This window comes from Athene cunicularia (genome assembly GCF_003259725.1).
Source record: "Athene cunicularia isolate RWA chromosome 18 unlocalized genomic scaffold, athCun1 chr18_part1, whole genome shotgun sequence".
Lineage (NCBI taxonomy): Eukaryota > Metazoa > Chordata > Aves > Strigiformes > Strigidae > Athene > Athene cunicularia.
In genome coordinates, this window is record NW_020799123.1 from 13,374,254 (window position 1) to 13,389,848 (window position 15,595).

General features: G+C 46.7%; 1 protein-coding gene across 1 annotated transcript in view; it reads left to right on the forward strand.

The window, feature by feature from the left end:
• ASPSCR1 (ASPSCR1, UBX domain containing tether for SLC2A4) overlaps positions 1-15,595 on the forward strand; it is a 53,281-nt gene that overhangs the window by 18,358 nt on the left and 19,328 nt on the right. The window contains exons 8-13 of the mRNA XM_026861329.1: positions 767-1,205; positions 7,888-8,027; positions 10,206-10,287; positions 11,113-11,179; positions 12,073-12,135; positions 12,440-12,492. Of these exons, the coding sequence (XP_026717130.1) occupies positions 767-1,205; positions 7,888-8,027; positions 10,206-10,287; positions 11,113-11,179; positions 12,073-12,135; positions 12,440-12,492 (844 nt within the window). The remainder of the gene's footprint in view (positions 1-766; positions 1,206-7,887; positions 8,028-10,205; positions 10,288-11,112; positions 11,180-12,072; positions 12,136-12,439; positions 12,493-15,595) is intronic.

Here is a 15,595-nt window from a genome sequence, read left to right on the forward strand (position 1 = left end):
GGGATTCTTTATTTTTCCTTTCTGCTTTGATGGTGAATTTGTTTTGTTTCAAATACCAAAAAAAAAGCACGAAAAAAAGTTCAAAAAGACAAACATCGCGGCACTCAGTAATTATTGCATTTGCCTGTTTATCTGAAACTGCTGCCCAGATGTGCTTCCCACAGCTGCAGATGCTGGCACTGACCAGTCATGTGCAGATTAAAGGGGCTTGTTTGCTTCTTTCTCTCTTTTTTTTTTTTTTTTTTTTTTTTTTTTTTTTTTCCTATGAGTGAAACAGACAGTTCAAAGTTAAAAGTCCTCTGTGAGGACAGTCATCTCCCACTTCATTCTTCCCCGCTCTGGATTTCAGCATCAAGCTCCCAGTCCCCGCAGTGCCTCCTGCTGCCTGTTGGGAGGGTGAGGTGGGGGACACGACAGCCTTTCTGTGATCCTCTGGCCAGTTCTGTGCAGCGTGTGCAGAAGGCAGGAGTGATTAGAAGCTGTGCTTTACAACTGACTGCTGTGTTTTACTGGAAGGCAGTTTTCTCCCTCTGGAGTGGCTAGTTCCTGTTCTGCTTTTCTGCACAAACCCCCGACCCCCCACCCCTAACTTCAGAGCAATTGGAGCTTGTTCTTTGTGAGTGTCTGGAAGAAGCAGATTGTTAAATTAAGGGTATATTTGAGTGTAGCTGTCTTTTTTTGGTGTCATGGTCACATTAAGAATGGGGAGGGCAGTACTGTTAGGATAAATGATTTTGGTTTTATTCCTTCTGGTGTCTCCTTTAAGAGTTGTCATGAAGAAGTGCAGCTCATCTGGTCAGGAGGAAGCTGTGGGTGCCACCGTGCCATGTGATGAGCTGACAGGGAGGCCAGACTCTGTTGAAGCAGCAGTGGATGTGCCCCTACCTCAAGCAAACACATTCCCAGAGGACTTGGACCACAGGGAGGTGGCCATGTCTTTAAACAGCTCCACAGACAAGCAAGACTCAGTTAGAGAATCCCATGCCAGCTTGGAGGAGCTGCGGCCTTCGCCAGAGCCCAAGTCTACCCCATTTGTCCCTTTTTTTGGAGATGGACAGCGTCTGGGGGACTCTTCCGTAGCTGCACTATCTCTTGGGTTAGATACGCCATCTTCAAAGCTGCCAACGACTTTTTCCAGCCCTGGAGGTCCCTCAAAGCCAAAGAAGTCAAAGAACAGCCAAGAACTGCAGAAGGAGCAGGAACAGGTAAGGGAAAATTTGTTTGCAATGAGGGCTTTTTTTAATCCTGCCTTGCCCGAGGCTGAGCTCTTATGAGGAAAAAGATGTTTCCGTATTTAAGACTTTTCCCCCATAATATAGGATTAGGTGCCTTGGTGACATACCGTTCTGCCAAGAGTTCAGTAAGGCAATGCTGCATTTTGGACAGTTTACTGTAGGAAATACAAAGGATGGGAATTTAAGAATTTGCTGTCCAGAGGCAAGCAAAGCTTTGAACATTGAGGTACCCTTGATGAATGGCTCCAATGGGGGCAACACAACTGCATTAAAAGTACAGTCCAGAACAACCTCAAATTCCATGAAAATGTCATTAACAAATGGCCACTTTGTCACCTGATCCCCGGGTACTTGTCCATCTTTTAAAAATCTCTCTACTGTGTGGTCCTGCTGAAGAGGAGCAGAGTTTGGTCAGACTTGGGGTGTGTAATGCACTAAAGGTGCTTACTGCTTGTCATTGACTTATCTCCCAGATCACACAGAGGGTATAAGCTTGGTAGAGTTTTACATAGGGAAGGGGATAACTCTTTTTTAGCTGCTTGTAGGACTGTCCTAGGAGCAGAAGTGGTCTTAATAGGTTTGTTGCAACTTGATCCTGTGACTTCTAAGATCTGAGAACATGGTCACAGTTTCTAACTTGTAGGTTGTAAGGTGTGCTCAGGTTTCACCTCTGAGCTTTTCTGTGGAACACGGAACTCCGTAGTAAAGCTGTTGTAAAGGCAGTATCCCATGCTGGTAGTTGTTAGCATCTGCTTCCTCGGAGCTCCTTCTGCCTGTGGTCGCTCTGACTTGCACTTTAACTCTTTCAGTGACGTGTGGTAGAATGTAAGGGGTATAGATCTAGGAAGGAAATTCTTCAGCTACAGTTGCATCTTACTTGCCAAGAAAAAAATGGGTCTGGACCTCTTCTCTTCCTTTCAGTCCCACCCCTTCTGTGAGTCTTCGTTTTCTTAGTACTGCAGATGAAGCAGAAACCGTCCATCCTTTTCCTTTATTTCTGCTTGCATATAGAAGTGTTTTCTGTCTTGTTCTCAAATTTCCTGCTTCTTAAATGAAGTCTGCCTCTCTCTAACCCTTCTCCCAGAAAGACAAATTGCACATCTAATCATCATTGTTGGTGTTGCTGAAGTAAAACTGTATTGGTTAAAATTAAAAGTGCTGTAGCGCCAGAACGGGTGGCTCGAGTGCTGCGATGCCATCATGGGATGGCCTTTGATATTGAGTAGGGCAGCTGTATGGAGTTGAATGCTTTCAGCAGGGTTGGATATGTCTGGCAGTGAAGTGCAGAAGACATTAAAGTAACATATTACTCCACAATATTGTGTGTTTGCAGTGTCGCATCCCAAATTCTCTGTGGCTCTTTCCCTTGCCCCTTTACCGCACACATCGTCACGAGGGCTGGCGTTCACGTTCAGAGATCCCCTTTGTTGTTTCTCACTCTTCTGTACCTCCTAGAGTTGGAGTCTTGTATTTAATTCTGGTTCTGATCCAGCCATGGGATTAAACAACGGAAAGCCCGAAGTAGGAAGAAAGGGTGCCTGATGAGGTTCCAAAGGAGCTCAGTCCAGGAGGAATTTGCAAGACTGTGTGTGTGCTCTCACTGATGTAGAGATTCTACCTTAGTTGACTTTGTGGTTGCAATCCATTCTTGATGAGTTTCTGAATTACTCAGGAGCAGAAGCCAGGCCCTGGAAGGACTCTGTAGGAGTTACAAACATAGCAGAAAGAGGCCTTGCCAACCCAGTGGTGAATATTTCAGTATATTAGAAACATGTTTGGGTCCATCTAATCAGTGTTATTTAACCTTTTGGAGCAGACCCTGAGCGTGGAGGGCTGGGCAGTAGGCTGGGGGATTTGTCCAGTCTCGTGTTGCTTGCTGCAGTCACGCTCTCACCTAGGAGGGGTTTGGAAAGCAGGAGTTTCAGCTGGGTCCGAAAAGGAAGGAGGAAGTGCAAGGGTCTGTGGTGGCATCCTTCGCCGGCGCTGTTGTCTGCCCTTCTCCGTGCGCTGGCTGGGGAGGGAGAGCTCACTTTATCTCTTTGCTGGCGGTGGCTCCGCGCGAAGTTGCGCTGCTGGGTGCAGCGCTGAACGGCGGTGGCCGGGGACTCTCATCATCCGGCGTCTTTCTCAGAACTGCAGTCCAGTTCAAACCACTCAGAGGCACTTCTGGAGCCAGCTTCCCTTCCAGTTTGAGCGCAGCTTTGGAAGCAGCTGCAGATTCTGTTGGGGGGGTTCTGCCCTTGTGTTAAACAGCATGTGATTTTGACTGCTGCTTTCAAGCCCTTTGATCTCTCGTGCGTTTGCTGCTGATTGATTACATTTTGTTCCCTCCTCCATTCCTGCCATCCTCCGCTCTCCTTGCTCTCAGCAGCAACAGTGGTGCAGGGCTAGCCACATGGCATCTGCTTTTTGTCCCTTTTCAGTCCTGAGGAAAAAACCCAAAACAAAACAAATTATTTTTAAACATCAAAGGTCCATTTTTGTAAAAGAATCTTCCCATTAATGCTTTGCCTGTGTGTGGTTTTTGAAGCTGAAGAGAGAGGCTGGATAAAATCTGTGCCGGCGTCCCTTCGTTTCTTGGGCTAAAGATGTTTTACAGACAGCTGCATGCTGACTTTGATGTCAGAACATTAATTATTAGAAGGTAACTTTACACCAGATTGCCCGTGAGATTAGAGCTCCCTGAGGTGGTGGGGAGGAGGTAGGTCTCCAAGGAGAACTTGCTGCTGTGGAAAGCACAAGAGCCACCACTTCACTTAAAATGAAATAAAAGTTTTCCTCAACTTGCCTGCTTGCTTAGATCTGGGGTGGTGACCAGGGAGTCAGCTGCGTTCTTCCTGACACCCGGCTTTGTCGCGCAGACTGCCTGGAGGCAGCGCTTTAGCCTGCTGCTGAAGAGTGCCCAATGTCTCAACTTTGGTGGTAGAAGTGAGGCTTGAAGAATGAAGGTGACAAACTGTAATGCAGCATCTTTACCTCCTGAAAGATTTTGCTGTCAGCAAAAGGCACAGCCTGCTTTCCTCCAGAGTATCGTAGTGGAATGTAGAAGCTGCTGTGTGGTGGCTAGTCGCTGTTTCAGGGGATGGTCCCTTTTGTCACGGTTGCAGAAGACACCAGATGGGTTCTGGGTTGGGAGGAGAGGTGGTGCACCTGGCAGCCTCCTTTGGTCACCTGCCGTGGGAGGGTAGTTTTCAGATTCTGTCTGTGCTTTAGGATTGTTGGTGACACATTAAAATCAGGCTGTACTGAGGGTACTCATGTTGAGAAATGCCTAATTGGAACACCGAGGTGAGCAAGTGGTAATGGGTGAAGACAGGAACAGGATGATGGCTGGGCTCTAGGGAAAGAGAGAGGTGGTGGACAGCAGGAATGGTTACCCCTTTCTCTCTGAAGGGTGTTTCTCACATCTGTGAGGAGGTAAGATGTCTGGTTGGTTCCACAGGGTGTTAAATACGTGGCAGAAGAGATGTGAGCTCACTATGATGTGGCAGTCTTTGCATCCTCAGAGGCCAGACGATGGTGCCTTTTGTTGCTTGGCAGTGCTTAGCAGACACCTTGTGCTCTCCTGCTCTGATCAGACCCTGTTGTGCAATTCTGGAATTGAGTTGCAGAAACTCTGAATCCAACCACCTGAATTACATTTCACAAAAACTCACTACAGCACTCTCCAGAGGTCACACTCCGTGATCAGGGGTTAGCTGAAAATGTAATATTAGGGAATTCTTACTCTGACTGTGTGTTTTGGCAGTCTTGTTAGACGTGTGCAGATCTGCTCCTTCTTCCGTATGGGAAAGTATGTTTCTTCATGTTTAGTAGATAAGTAATGTGTCTTGGTTTGGAAGTTAAGATATTCAGCATTCGGGGTTGGATGGGGAAACATAAAATTATAGACTTAGGAGCTAAAAGGTAGCTGTGTGTCTGTGTGGGGACGGAACAGGTATCCTGCAGAAAATTAATTGGGGACATCTTGGCTGGATGTAAGTTGGAGGTCAGGAACAGGGCTTTTATGTCTGGGAAGCAGTGGATTTTTGTCCCAGTGCGTAGGTAGTTGTAGGCTGGGGGCTGGCTCCAGGGGGGATGTTCCTGACTGCCGCTTGCAGCACCTCGGTGGTGACGAGCCCCGTTTGTCTGAATGAAGGTGTCTGGAAGGCGACGCTTGAGCGGGGGCTCTAACTGCAGGCAGCAAGGAGGGGGCGTGAATCCTCGGGGCTGGGATCTGTGTCTGCCTTCTGCTGCCTCGTGATTTCTGATGTCTTGGCTGAAGTCTTTAGCTACTACCATGGTTTGGGCAGTGACTGACGCTTTCGCTGTGGAATCCTGCTACTGTTAGGATTAGCTGAAGTGCTTGCTAGAGCTAGTACTAAATGGTAAGTTTAGGATTTGCTGATGCAGGTGTTGAAATTCTCTTCATCGTATCCCAGCACTCCTCACAACATGCCATAGGATATATCTGCTCAGTCTTTGGGTTTTGACTCTCTTTGTTTTTAATAAATCTCTTTTCGGTATGTGTGTGTTCAGAATGAAATGAAACTTAAGCCTTTTTGAGGAGGTTGAAGTATACCTGATTACTGGGGGGGGCCAGATTAGTGCTCCTCTGACATCGATCGGACCTTGTCAGACCAGCTGGGCAGCCGTTGGGGCCATTGTGCAACAGGCCCTTTCCCAGAGGGTGGCTCTGCACGCTCAGGATCGCTCCTGCAGCGCTGGGCATTCCACCCCCCCGAGCCCCAGGAAAGCTGCAATCAGGCTCCTTCACCCGCTAGTTAGAGCTGACCCTGCTCAACTTTCTAAAAGTAGCCAAGGGTCCCACCCACACAACCTCACTCTTTTAATTTCTCAAATTACCCTTTAGTGCCCACAAGCAGAGTGAACATTGCCTTGTAATTTGTGTTGTTGCTTTTGACAATTGAGGGAGGCTCCTTCTGTTCCCAGGGGGCCTGTGCCTGGGACATGGGAGGATGGACGGAACGGATGGAGGGAAGACGTTTGGGCGTTAATCAGGATTGGAAAGAGTGTAAGAGGGAATAAGGGGAGAAGAAACGAGCATCAGGTTTGTCCGTAGAGACCAGAGCAGTGGTAGGCTCAGCTGACTGTGAAGTGCTGCATGAACTGTTGAAGTTTCTGTTCTCGTGGGGCTCTTCAGTCATGGGCGGCTCCCCCCGCATCGCCTGCAGCCTGCAGTACACTCTTCTGTTGGTTTTCAAGCTTTGTGCATTTAAACATTTCTGGGATGTAAAAGGTTTAAATTGTTCAAGGGCCAGTAGGTGTAACTGCCTCTCCTGTGTCTGACTCTGATAGGGGTTTAGGCATGTGCTGACAGCCCTTAGGCAAGGGAGGGGAAGGTGCCCGGTGTCCGACCCGGGCTGGGGTGTGCGCAGTGTGGCTCTGTCCTCAGGGACAGGGGAGGGTGTTTGTCCAATAGGTTGGGGGGGTGTTGAGGTTTGGCTTTTGGGGGGTATTGTGGGTTTTGGTGGCGGGTTTTGTTTGGTTTTCTTTTTTTTAATAACTGCCACCACAGTGACAGGCCAGGCCAGAGCTGTGCTGAGGGGTTGGCCATGGGGACCCCCAGCTCCGGGGGCGGGGGGCAGAGCCCGGCTGCCCTGCCCCGCTCTGTGGCTGAGGGGGCCTTGGCTGTTCGGGGTCCGTGTGCTGCCTGTCCTCAGCATCTGGCCTGCGGGGAAACTCGCCAGTAACGGTGTCGGGTACATTTATTGCAGCTAATGCTCCCCTTGCATCCACCTGCTCTGCCTGCCAGGAAGGCTGATTGTGGTGCTGAGCACTTTGTCAACGCAAACCAAAAGGGTTTTCACTGCCTGAGGGAGCTTTCTGTGCACCAGAAACGAGGTTAAAAATCTGAAATGGGCAGGATGAAACCCTGCAGGGGGGCCAGTTCAGAGAACTCAACAGGTCAAAAACTAGCTTACCAAGACACAGGATCGGTCTCTAGGGTAAGAAGAAATGGAGTGAGCCCTGGTTGGGAACTAGTGCTGTTGGTTCTGTGGCAAGAGAGTGTGAAGTGAAGAGAACAGAAGGTACGACGTGAGCCAAGAGTGCATGGCAGGTGGAAAACCTAAAAGGGCGGTTTATAGACTGTAGTGTGGAGAACAGCCCCTGTGTAAGTTGTGTGCTGCTGGCTGTGGAATGGTCAGGAAGTGGTTACATACCGGGAGAGGTTTGGCACAGAGCAGAGAGGTGGGTTATGGTGTTGGGATAGGAGTAATTTCTGAGTACTTGTAACAAGCTTGTAACTAGTTGGAAGTATGGTTCAGCTGCAAAATATCCTTTTGTTGTAAGGGAAGAGATTCCCCAGGCCCTCCCTGGAAGGGGGTCGTCTCTCCTGACAGGTGGCTGCTGGGGGTGTTACCCGGGGCCGCCCATGCTGAGCACGAGAGCAGCTGTCTGCTGGGGTGCGACTCGCCCGACAGCAGAGTCTGCTGCCTCCTGGGGGGATCGTGCCCCAAGCTCTGCCAGCCCTAAGGAATGACAACACTGACAACATCTATATCATGAGCCTGATCTTAGTGACATGAATTCCACACTAGTGATTGTATTTCAGTTTTGCAAATACTGTTCTTTAACTTCTTTCAGGAACCTTATAGCATTAGCAAAGCAATGCATGTAAGACTAATCAAAGCTCATTTTTATTCTGTAGCTTGTAGAACGAGAGCCACTGGTGTGTCACCTAGACCTACTAGAACCACTTCCTGCTGGTCCAGAAGAGCTTCCTGATGAATTTTTTGAAGTCACGGTGGATGACGTACGGAAACGTTTGGCACAGTTGCAGAGTGAGAGGCAAGTTCCCTTTCTGCTGGTGACTGAGATTGCTCCATGCCCGTTTGTTGGGCAGAGGGACACTATGCACCCGTAGCTGGCTGTGCTCTCGGGGTAAAGGCTTGTAGATAAGTTACTGATCGTGGAATTAATGATCAACACTGGAAATCTCTATCCTATATGCCCTTTGAGATCAAGGGCTATGTCTTGTTCCTGTGCCAGAACCTGTGTTTTTGTGTCAATCCGTTGAGCGTCTGAGCATGGGATAACGGGTTCATGGGGATGTTGAAAATTTCCTCATGAAGTCCCTGGGATGTCTGTGTGCTGATAAGTTTATCTGAGAACCTCAAGCTAATCAGGGATGGAGCCCTCAGAGAAAGTATTGAGACAGATTCCCTCCTGTGTTCTGCCTTCCAGGGAGTTACTCAAAGCCACTTAACACCCCACCTCTCTTTCTTTCTTTCCTTCTCCCTTCTGAAAGAGAAGACACTGCCTTTGTAATTAGATGTGCCCTTACTTGCTAGAGGCCCAAAGCAGTGGTGAGCTCCTGCTACCTGTTTTGATGTGACTTCACATTAACTATTAGGAATTAAATGGATGGAACTTGTAACTTGTGATGGACAAATGTATGCACACAATGATCCGGCTGCATCAGAATAGCTCCAGCTGACTTCAGTAGGAGCTAGTAGCATTTTCAGCCAGTAACAGTACTTTAAGTAACAGAATTAACCTATATGTTCCTTAACAAAACTAATGTCATGAGTGTATTTAGTATCAAATGGATCGTAATGTTCCTTTACACATTACATTCTCCGAGACTGCGGGACAGCCTGCTTGACACTGTAACCAACTCTGAGTTGAACTTTTTACTTAGGGATGATTTTTTTCCCCACAGGCCACTGAAATCCACATGAGTACGCAGATTGGCCTGAAAATTGCTCTGCTGCTTGTGGGTCTGGAGTATTTAGTGGTACAGATGTAGGATCATTTGGTTGGGGGTTACTGGAATACAGCCCCCTCAGAAAAAGACCTAATTTCCAAATTTGCTGATGCTTGTAATCCCTTTTCCCCTCACAGCCAGGGATAAAAATAAAGGCAAGTTACACATGAAACTGATACCAGTTGGCTTCTGATCTCAGCTGGTGAATCTTAACAAAATCTAACTGCATACAATGCAATATTTTAAATGCAATTAGAATTTAATTGTGACTTCCTGAAGAGCTGAGAATTGTTATGAATCAGCAGTTGGTACACAGAGAAGGAATGGAGCGGATTAGTTTCATGTTTGCTTCTCAGACAGTGAGTTGGCACTTTCAGAGCATCCTGGAATGTGGTTCTGGGTACAGCTGGTAAAGTAAGCCTGTAGGATTGTTCTGTTCAGCAGCTGTTCCTGAGGTACCTTGATGATTCTTAAAAATAAAAATCAAAAGAGGTCCTTGAGACTGTATAGGTGTAAGAGGTTAACTTGCAAATAGTTGTGCAGAATTACATGACCAAATATTTCACCAAAATCTAGCCTGGTAAATCAGTTATTCAGAATTAAGTGCAAACAAGGAAGAGGGACTAAAGCTGAACATGGGATCTGTTGGATATAAGCTGAGTTCTTTACTTACAGGAAAATCCATAGTTGTTTTCTTGAATTTATTGTTTCATCTTAAATACAGGTAGATTTTATTTTTTTTTTTTTTCACCGACTGTTCCTTTTCAAAGACCAGTCTACAACGCCAGTTCTTGAATGATCTGAAACTTTTTTTTGTTTCCCTGTTGCTAATTAATACCCATTAATTTCTTGTGCCAGCATTGTTTTTCAGCTTCAGTAGCTCTTCTCCCTTTCTGGAGTAATTACATCAAACTTTAGTCTCTGTTTTATTTGATTAATAAATCCATCTCCTCTTGAGTAGTCTAAGCAAACATTCACCTGCTCTTCTTAGCATCTCTTCTGGCATCTGATGTACTGAACTTATTTTTAAAATTGTAGAAGAAAAGTAATTTTATACAGTATTGTTGCTGATGCTCAGTAGTTCCATATATGAGGTTTTGGGGCAGGAACCACAGGAGGTGGCGAAAATGCTGTGAGGGACACATGGAACAGCTGAGCAGTGCTCATCAGCCCTACTTGGACCTTTTGCTTTCTTAATAAAATAAAAATACATCTTAAAATTGCAGAAGTGACAGCTTGTTTTCTTCCCATGTATCCAGGAAACGCCTGGAAGAAGCTCCACTGATGACAAAATCTTTGAGGGAGGCTCAGCTGAAGGAGAAGTTAGAGCGTTACCCAAAGGTAGCCTTTGTTCTTTTTCCAGTCCCTCTGGCTAGTCCAGACTTTGGGGTTGAGTAACTTTGGGAATCAATTGTAATCAACAGGATCTTGAGCTACTTTTAAGAAGACTTTTCAAATTCCCGTCCCTGTTAATTGTTTGTGGGACTTGCACAACAGTTGTACCGTGTAAAATCAGCTGTGCTGTCATGATGCGGTTGAGTGGCAGGCAGGATAGCTCCTCCTGCTCTGTTCCAGATGTTTCAAAACCCTTACGCTGTGCACACACCAGTCTGTGTCACTGAACTTTCCTATCCACTTCTCTGAAGACTCTTACACTCTGATGGTATCTCCTTACAAGTTAAATAATAAGATGTTACAGCTGGGAGATACCATGCTCTGTTCATACAGTCCTGGTGCGGTTTTTGTCTTTGGTGATTTATTGCAAAAAGTAAGAGATTAAGTTTCCAAGTGGAGAGCGCTCTGAGCAATGCTGGCAATAGGATGGCAGGAGAGTTCCTGCTGCGATGGCCCCTCAGGGTGCTGCCACACTGCACCTGACCATGGGTGACTTTCTGCTGTGTGCGTCACGTAGCCCCTGGAGCTCTTGCTCTGGATTAAGTGTTCCTGTAGACCAGCTCTGTCAGAGCCTCGGAGAGCAGACAGCCCGTGTTCTCTGATGAGCTGCTCAGTAATCGATGGCCAGTGTGCTCTTCTACCCCGGTAGAGTAAACATCTCAAACCTCCCTGTTTTAAAAAACCCCACCTTGCTTGCAGGTTCTAGGACAAGGACAGGTGTCACAGAACAGCCATAAACAATTGACCTAATGTGCTTTGCCTCTGACTTAGGTGGTGTTGAGAGTCCATTTTCCAGACCGTCATCTTCTACAGGGGTTCTTCCATCCTAGTGAAACTGGTAAGAGCCATCTGCAGGTGCAGGTCCCCTCTCATCCTCCACGAGTCGCGTGGCCGAAGAGAGGGGCTCTGGACAGACCCTCCTGCTGTCCGGGGAGGTAATACTGCTCTGAAAAGGCAGCAGCAACTAGTTACGGTGTCCTTACAGGGCCCCGGAATGGGAAGAGAAAAGAGTCTGGGGTCATTAACTTGGTTTAGGGAGGTTTATTTCCAGGACTACTTGATAGAAACTGTCAGGCTACTTGATGGCAAAACGTGTGCTCAGGAAGCTCCCCCTTGATGTCCCATTGTCCGTGTCCAGGTGGCACATGGCTGCAGGGAGTTTGGACACTTCCTCTGTGTTAGTGCTTAAAAAGTTTTGGGGAAAAAACCCACACCCCCTCCCCCAATCCAAAACAAAATTAAAAAAAACCCAAACAAAACAGGAAGAAGCTTTACCCACTGGAATAAGAAGACCAGGGGATGAGCCTTCCTTCCTCTCCGTTCCCAGACTGTGCACCAAGTAGGCTCCTACTGTTGTTAACAGAGATCCTCTTACTCTCAGCTGGCAGTGATGGTTACCCACACAATTTTTTGGATACTTCTGTATGGAAGAACAACTAATAATCAGTTACCAGAGTCTCACCTGGTGGGTCTCTGCAAATCTGGCAGCTGCTGTTGGATTTCCTAGGAAGAACTTCACTGGCACCCTTAGATTTTGCTAAGGGACCAGGATGTCTTAAGTGGGAGTTTGTTTTTTTCTCCAAGATATTTGTAATAGTAACAGTGTTCTCTTGAGGAAAGGCAATCTACAGGCATTGTAAAGGGCAGTTCTGCTGTTACAGGTTAATGTTTTTGCCCAGCATCCAAAGAAACAAATGTAATTCATCAAACCTTTCTCTCCTTTTCTCACAGTTGGCATTTTGAGAGACTTCGTCAGAAGCCACCTTGCAGAGGCAGACTTGCCATTTTACTTGTGTGAGTGTGCTGTTGGTAATATTTAGCCTTACTTTACAAAGTCTGTTCCTAGCTGTAGTGCATATGGGATCTCGTGATGCCATGAGGTATGACCTGGGGAGGAATTCCTTCCCTAAATACAACCTCAGAGTGCAAAGGTGTCACCTGCTCACTTGGCCACGTTATGCTTCTGCCTAGTAAGAAGCCTCTGTGGGCAGTGTGACTGTGTCACTCCTTTAAAGAGCAGTAATCCCTCCCGTACCTGCTGTATTTATTGTTTTGGTTGCTGGGTGGTCCTGTTTTGTAACTTGTTTTTTAACTTCAGTTATTGCACCTCCCAGAATCATCTTGAACGATGAAAGTTTGACACTCTTCGAGGTAAGGACTCACACGTGTGCTCTGTGATTCTCTCTGACTTGCTGCTTCCCCTCACCCCGCCATATGCTTTGGTTACTTTTAAAAGAAGCTGTATAATGTGATCCCTGTAGGCTTCTGCTTAGCCAAGACTAATGGAACCAGGTGTTTTGGAGCACAAGCTCTTCACCAGAAGAGGTCCACCTTGTACAACAATATGCGCTGGCATCGTGTGGCAGGCGTGGGGGTTCGCATTGTTTCACGCGTGTGCTCACGGAGTCTGAGCTGTGTTTAACCTTGGAACGTTTCTGCGAGAGCTGAGCTGACCTGAGTTTGCTCTGTCTGTAGCTGGACTAGTCTAGCAGGAGATGTGAGACTGGATTTGGGTAGGTGACTGTTCCCAGTTCCTACAGCAGGAGCTAAGGCCATATTAGACAAGAATGTGATCTTTTCAATAAGTGCTGTGTGAGAATTTACTTTAAGCCTGCTTGTACATTGAGGAATATGTGCTGTGTATGTGTAACTTTTCTTAAAGGCTGAAATTTAGTTTTTCAGATCCAGATTCCTGGAGGTTTTTTGCAAATGTCAAATAAAGTGGTCTTGAAGTCTCTGGCTAGAGACTGTGTAAATCACACACGTGTTAGTGGGCTGACTGAGGGGTTTTACTGGTGACTTTGCCCCAAACTCCCCTGTTTGAGATGTGCTGCCATTCAGCACTTCATGGCCACTTGCAGAGCACTGCACTGAAGGTCCCTTGCAGGGTAAAGGGTCAAGCAGACTGCACTGGGAGCTTTTGCTTGCTGGCCCTGAGGGAGCAGAAGGGGTGGGGCAGGGAGAGGGGTAGATAAAGGGGCTTTTCAGGCAGCATGGTGAATTAGGTAGGGATTAGCATGCCTCTGAAGCTTGTTTGTAATGGAGCTTTCCAAATTCCACAACTTCCTGACCAGGCCGTGGGGAAGAGATACACGTGCAGCTGCCTTTAGACTATTGAATGTTCAGGGAAACAAAGTGTGGAGATCTCTGTTTGCAGTGGGAAGTCTCTCCCTTCCTAATACACCATTAAGAATTCTTTGCTGAAATTTGAAGTTTTGGGAGTGGTTTTGTTGACGTTGGAGATCCCTGTATTGTCACCATGCCTGTGAGAGGTTTAGCTTCTTAGGGAGTCCTAAGCCTCTCGGGGATCACAGCCCTGTTTGGTTCTGTGGTTCAGGAATTGCTGTGCAGTAGCTCTTGGCCCGCACCCAGCTTCACAGCCCGTGTCTATCAGCCTTCCCACCTCCTCTTGACCGTGGTCTTGCTCGGATGCGCAGCTTGGCTCTGCTGCTCCCACCAACAGGAATGGGACAGTGTGTTGGTAAGACATAACGTCGTTGTGGGCGGAGAGAACGATTTTTCTTTTCAAAGCCATTTTGTATATTTTAATTAATAATTAAAATACCAGTGGAAAGCACTTTGTGTCTTTGAGCCAGGAGATTTTGCCATTCGGGTGTGAAGGCAGCTCTCCCACTTCCCCTGACTTGTGCCATCTCACCCACATTTGTCACACAAAACCCTGTCTCAAGGCACGCATGGTAACCATGGTGGGAAATGCAAGGGACGAACCTCGTCTTCCTATTTCTGAGAAATCCCATGACGGGGAAACTGTCTATGGTTGCGTTGTTAAGGATATATTTGGAAAACATTCAGAGGAACAGCAGATAAAAAATGTTCTGCACTTGTTAGCAGCTCTGAGACGAGGGAAGCAGCCGTAGTGCTGTGACTAGTACAGACTGGTCTGACATGGCACATGCACGCTACTCTCCGCCTTTCTCTGTCTTTTTTTTCCCTTTCTTTTTTTTCCGTCCTAGTCTGTCATGTCTGAGCACATCCCTCACCCAGAGTTCCTTTACACACATTTTCTAACATGCTTTTTGGAAAGCTTTTTCCATCGTTCCAAAGCATGGTCTCTCTGCAGCTCTCGCCAGCACAGTTCTGCATAAAACGGGTGGATTTCTGTCATCTTCTAAGATTTGCCTGGGATATGTTCCCAGATTTCCTGTCCCAGCCTTCAGACTTGTGTCCCTATGAATATACTGCTTGCTTTTCAGTGTCTCTGTAGGAAGTGATACTCTCCCCCACGCTGTATGCCACATTTTCCTCTAGAATCTCATGGACTTCAAGTTTTGGCACTATTTGTTTTTAATTTAAGACGGACTTTTAAAAAAATTTTGTTAAGCACATCCTAGATGCTGAAGACTCAAGGTCTGCCTGTGTAATGAACCTTTTTCCCATTCTCAGTTTGTTTTCTGTTGGATGTTTTGTTGCTCCTGCGGATTCAAGGTGCTTACCTTTCCGACACCGCTTTCTTCCCTTGTTGTCTGTTGCTGTTGGAAAATACCCTGTCTGCTCATGTACCTGTCCTCACCCCCTTGAAACCACCTCAACCATTCTCTTGCTCTTTTTAATTACCTTCTAAACCCTTTGCATACCATACTGATTCCACAAAGGAGGTTTCTCTGCCTTTTCAGTAAACTTGAACACAGCACCCTCTTTGACCTGTATCTGCCTCCTATTCCTCCAGCCTCTGATGCTGTCTCCATTGTTAGCTTTGGTCTGTCTTCTAAACTAAAGGTAAAAATCCTCTGTTTACCTATATTTACTCTTTGTCTGCCCCTCCCTTCTCCCCCATTCTTTTATTTTCTCTTTTTCAGCATACATCTGATGTTTCTCTAGATGTCTTCTGAAACATAACTCGTTCAGTGAAACGCCACAGAAATAATTATGTCTCCTGTCTTTGAATCAGAAACTTTATGGCAGGAATTTTGTTTAATTTGCTGTGTTAAAGCCTTTGTTCCATACCTGGCACTGTTGCTTGTGCTTGTTGCATGTGCAGAAATTACCCACTTTCCTAGTTGTGACATTTACTGTGGAATTTATTCCTTGTGGCAGCTCCCTAAAACATAAAAATGTGTTAAATTAGTGCTCTGTAAAGACTGCAAGCTGCTTTACGGCCGAGTCTTTTGGATTTCTTTAGAACCTGGTCGGTTTTGGTGTCAGGCATCCTCAGTCTGTAGTGGCTTCCCTGAGATCGAAGTGCTTGCTGTGTCACGTGGCAAAGCTGCAAAGCCTTGATGTTAGTACAGAACTG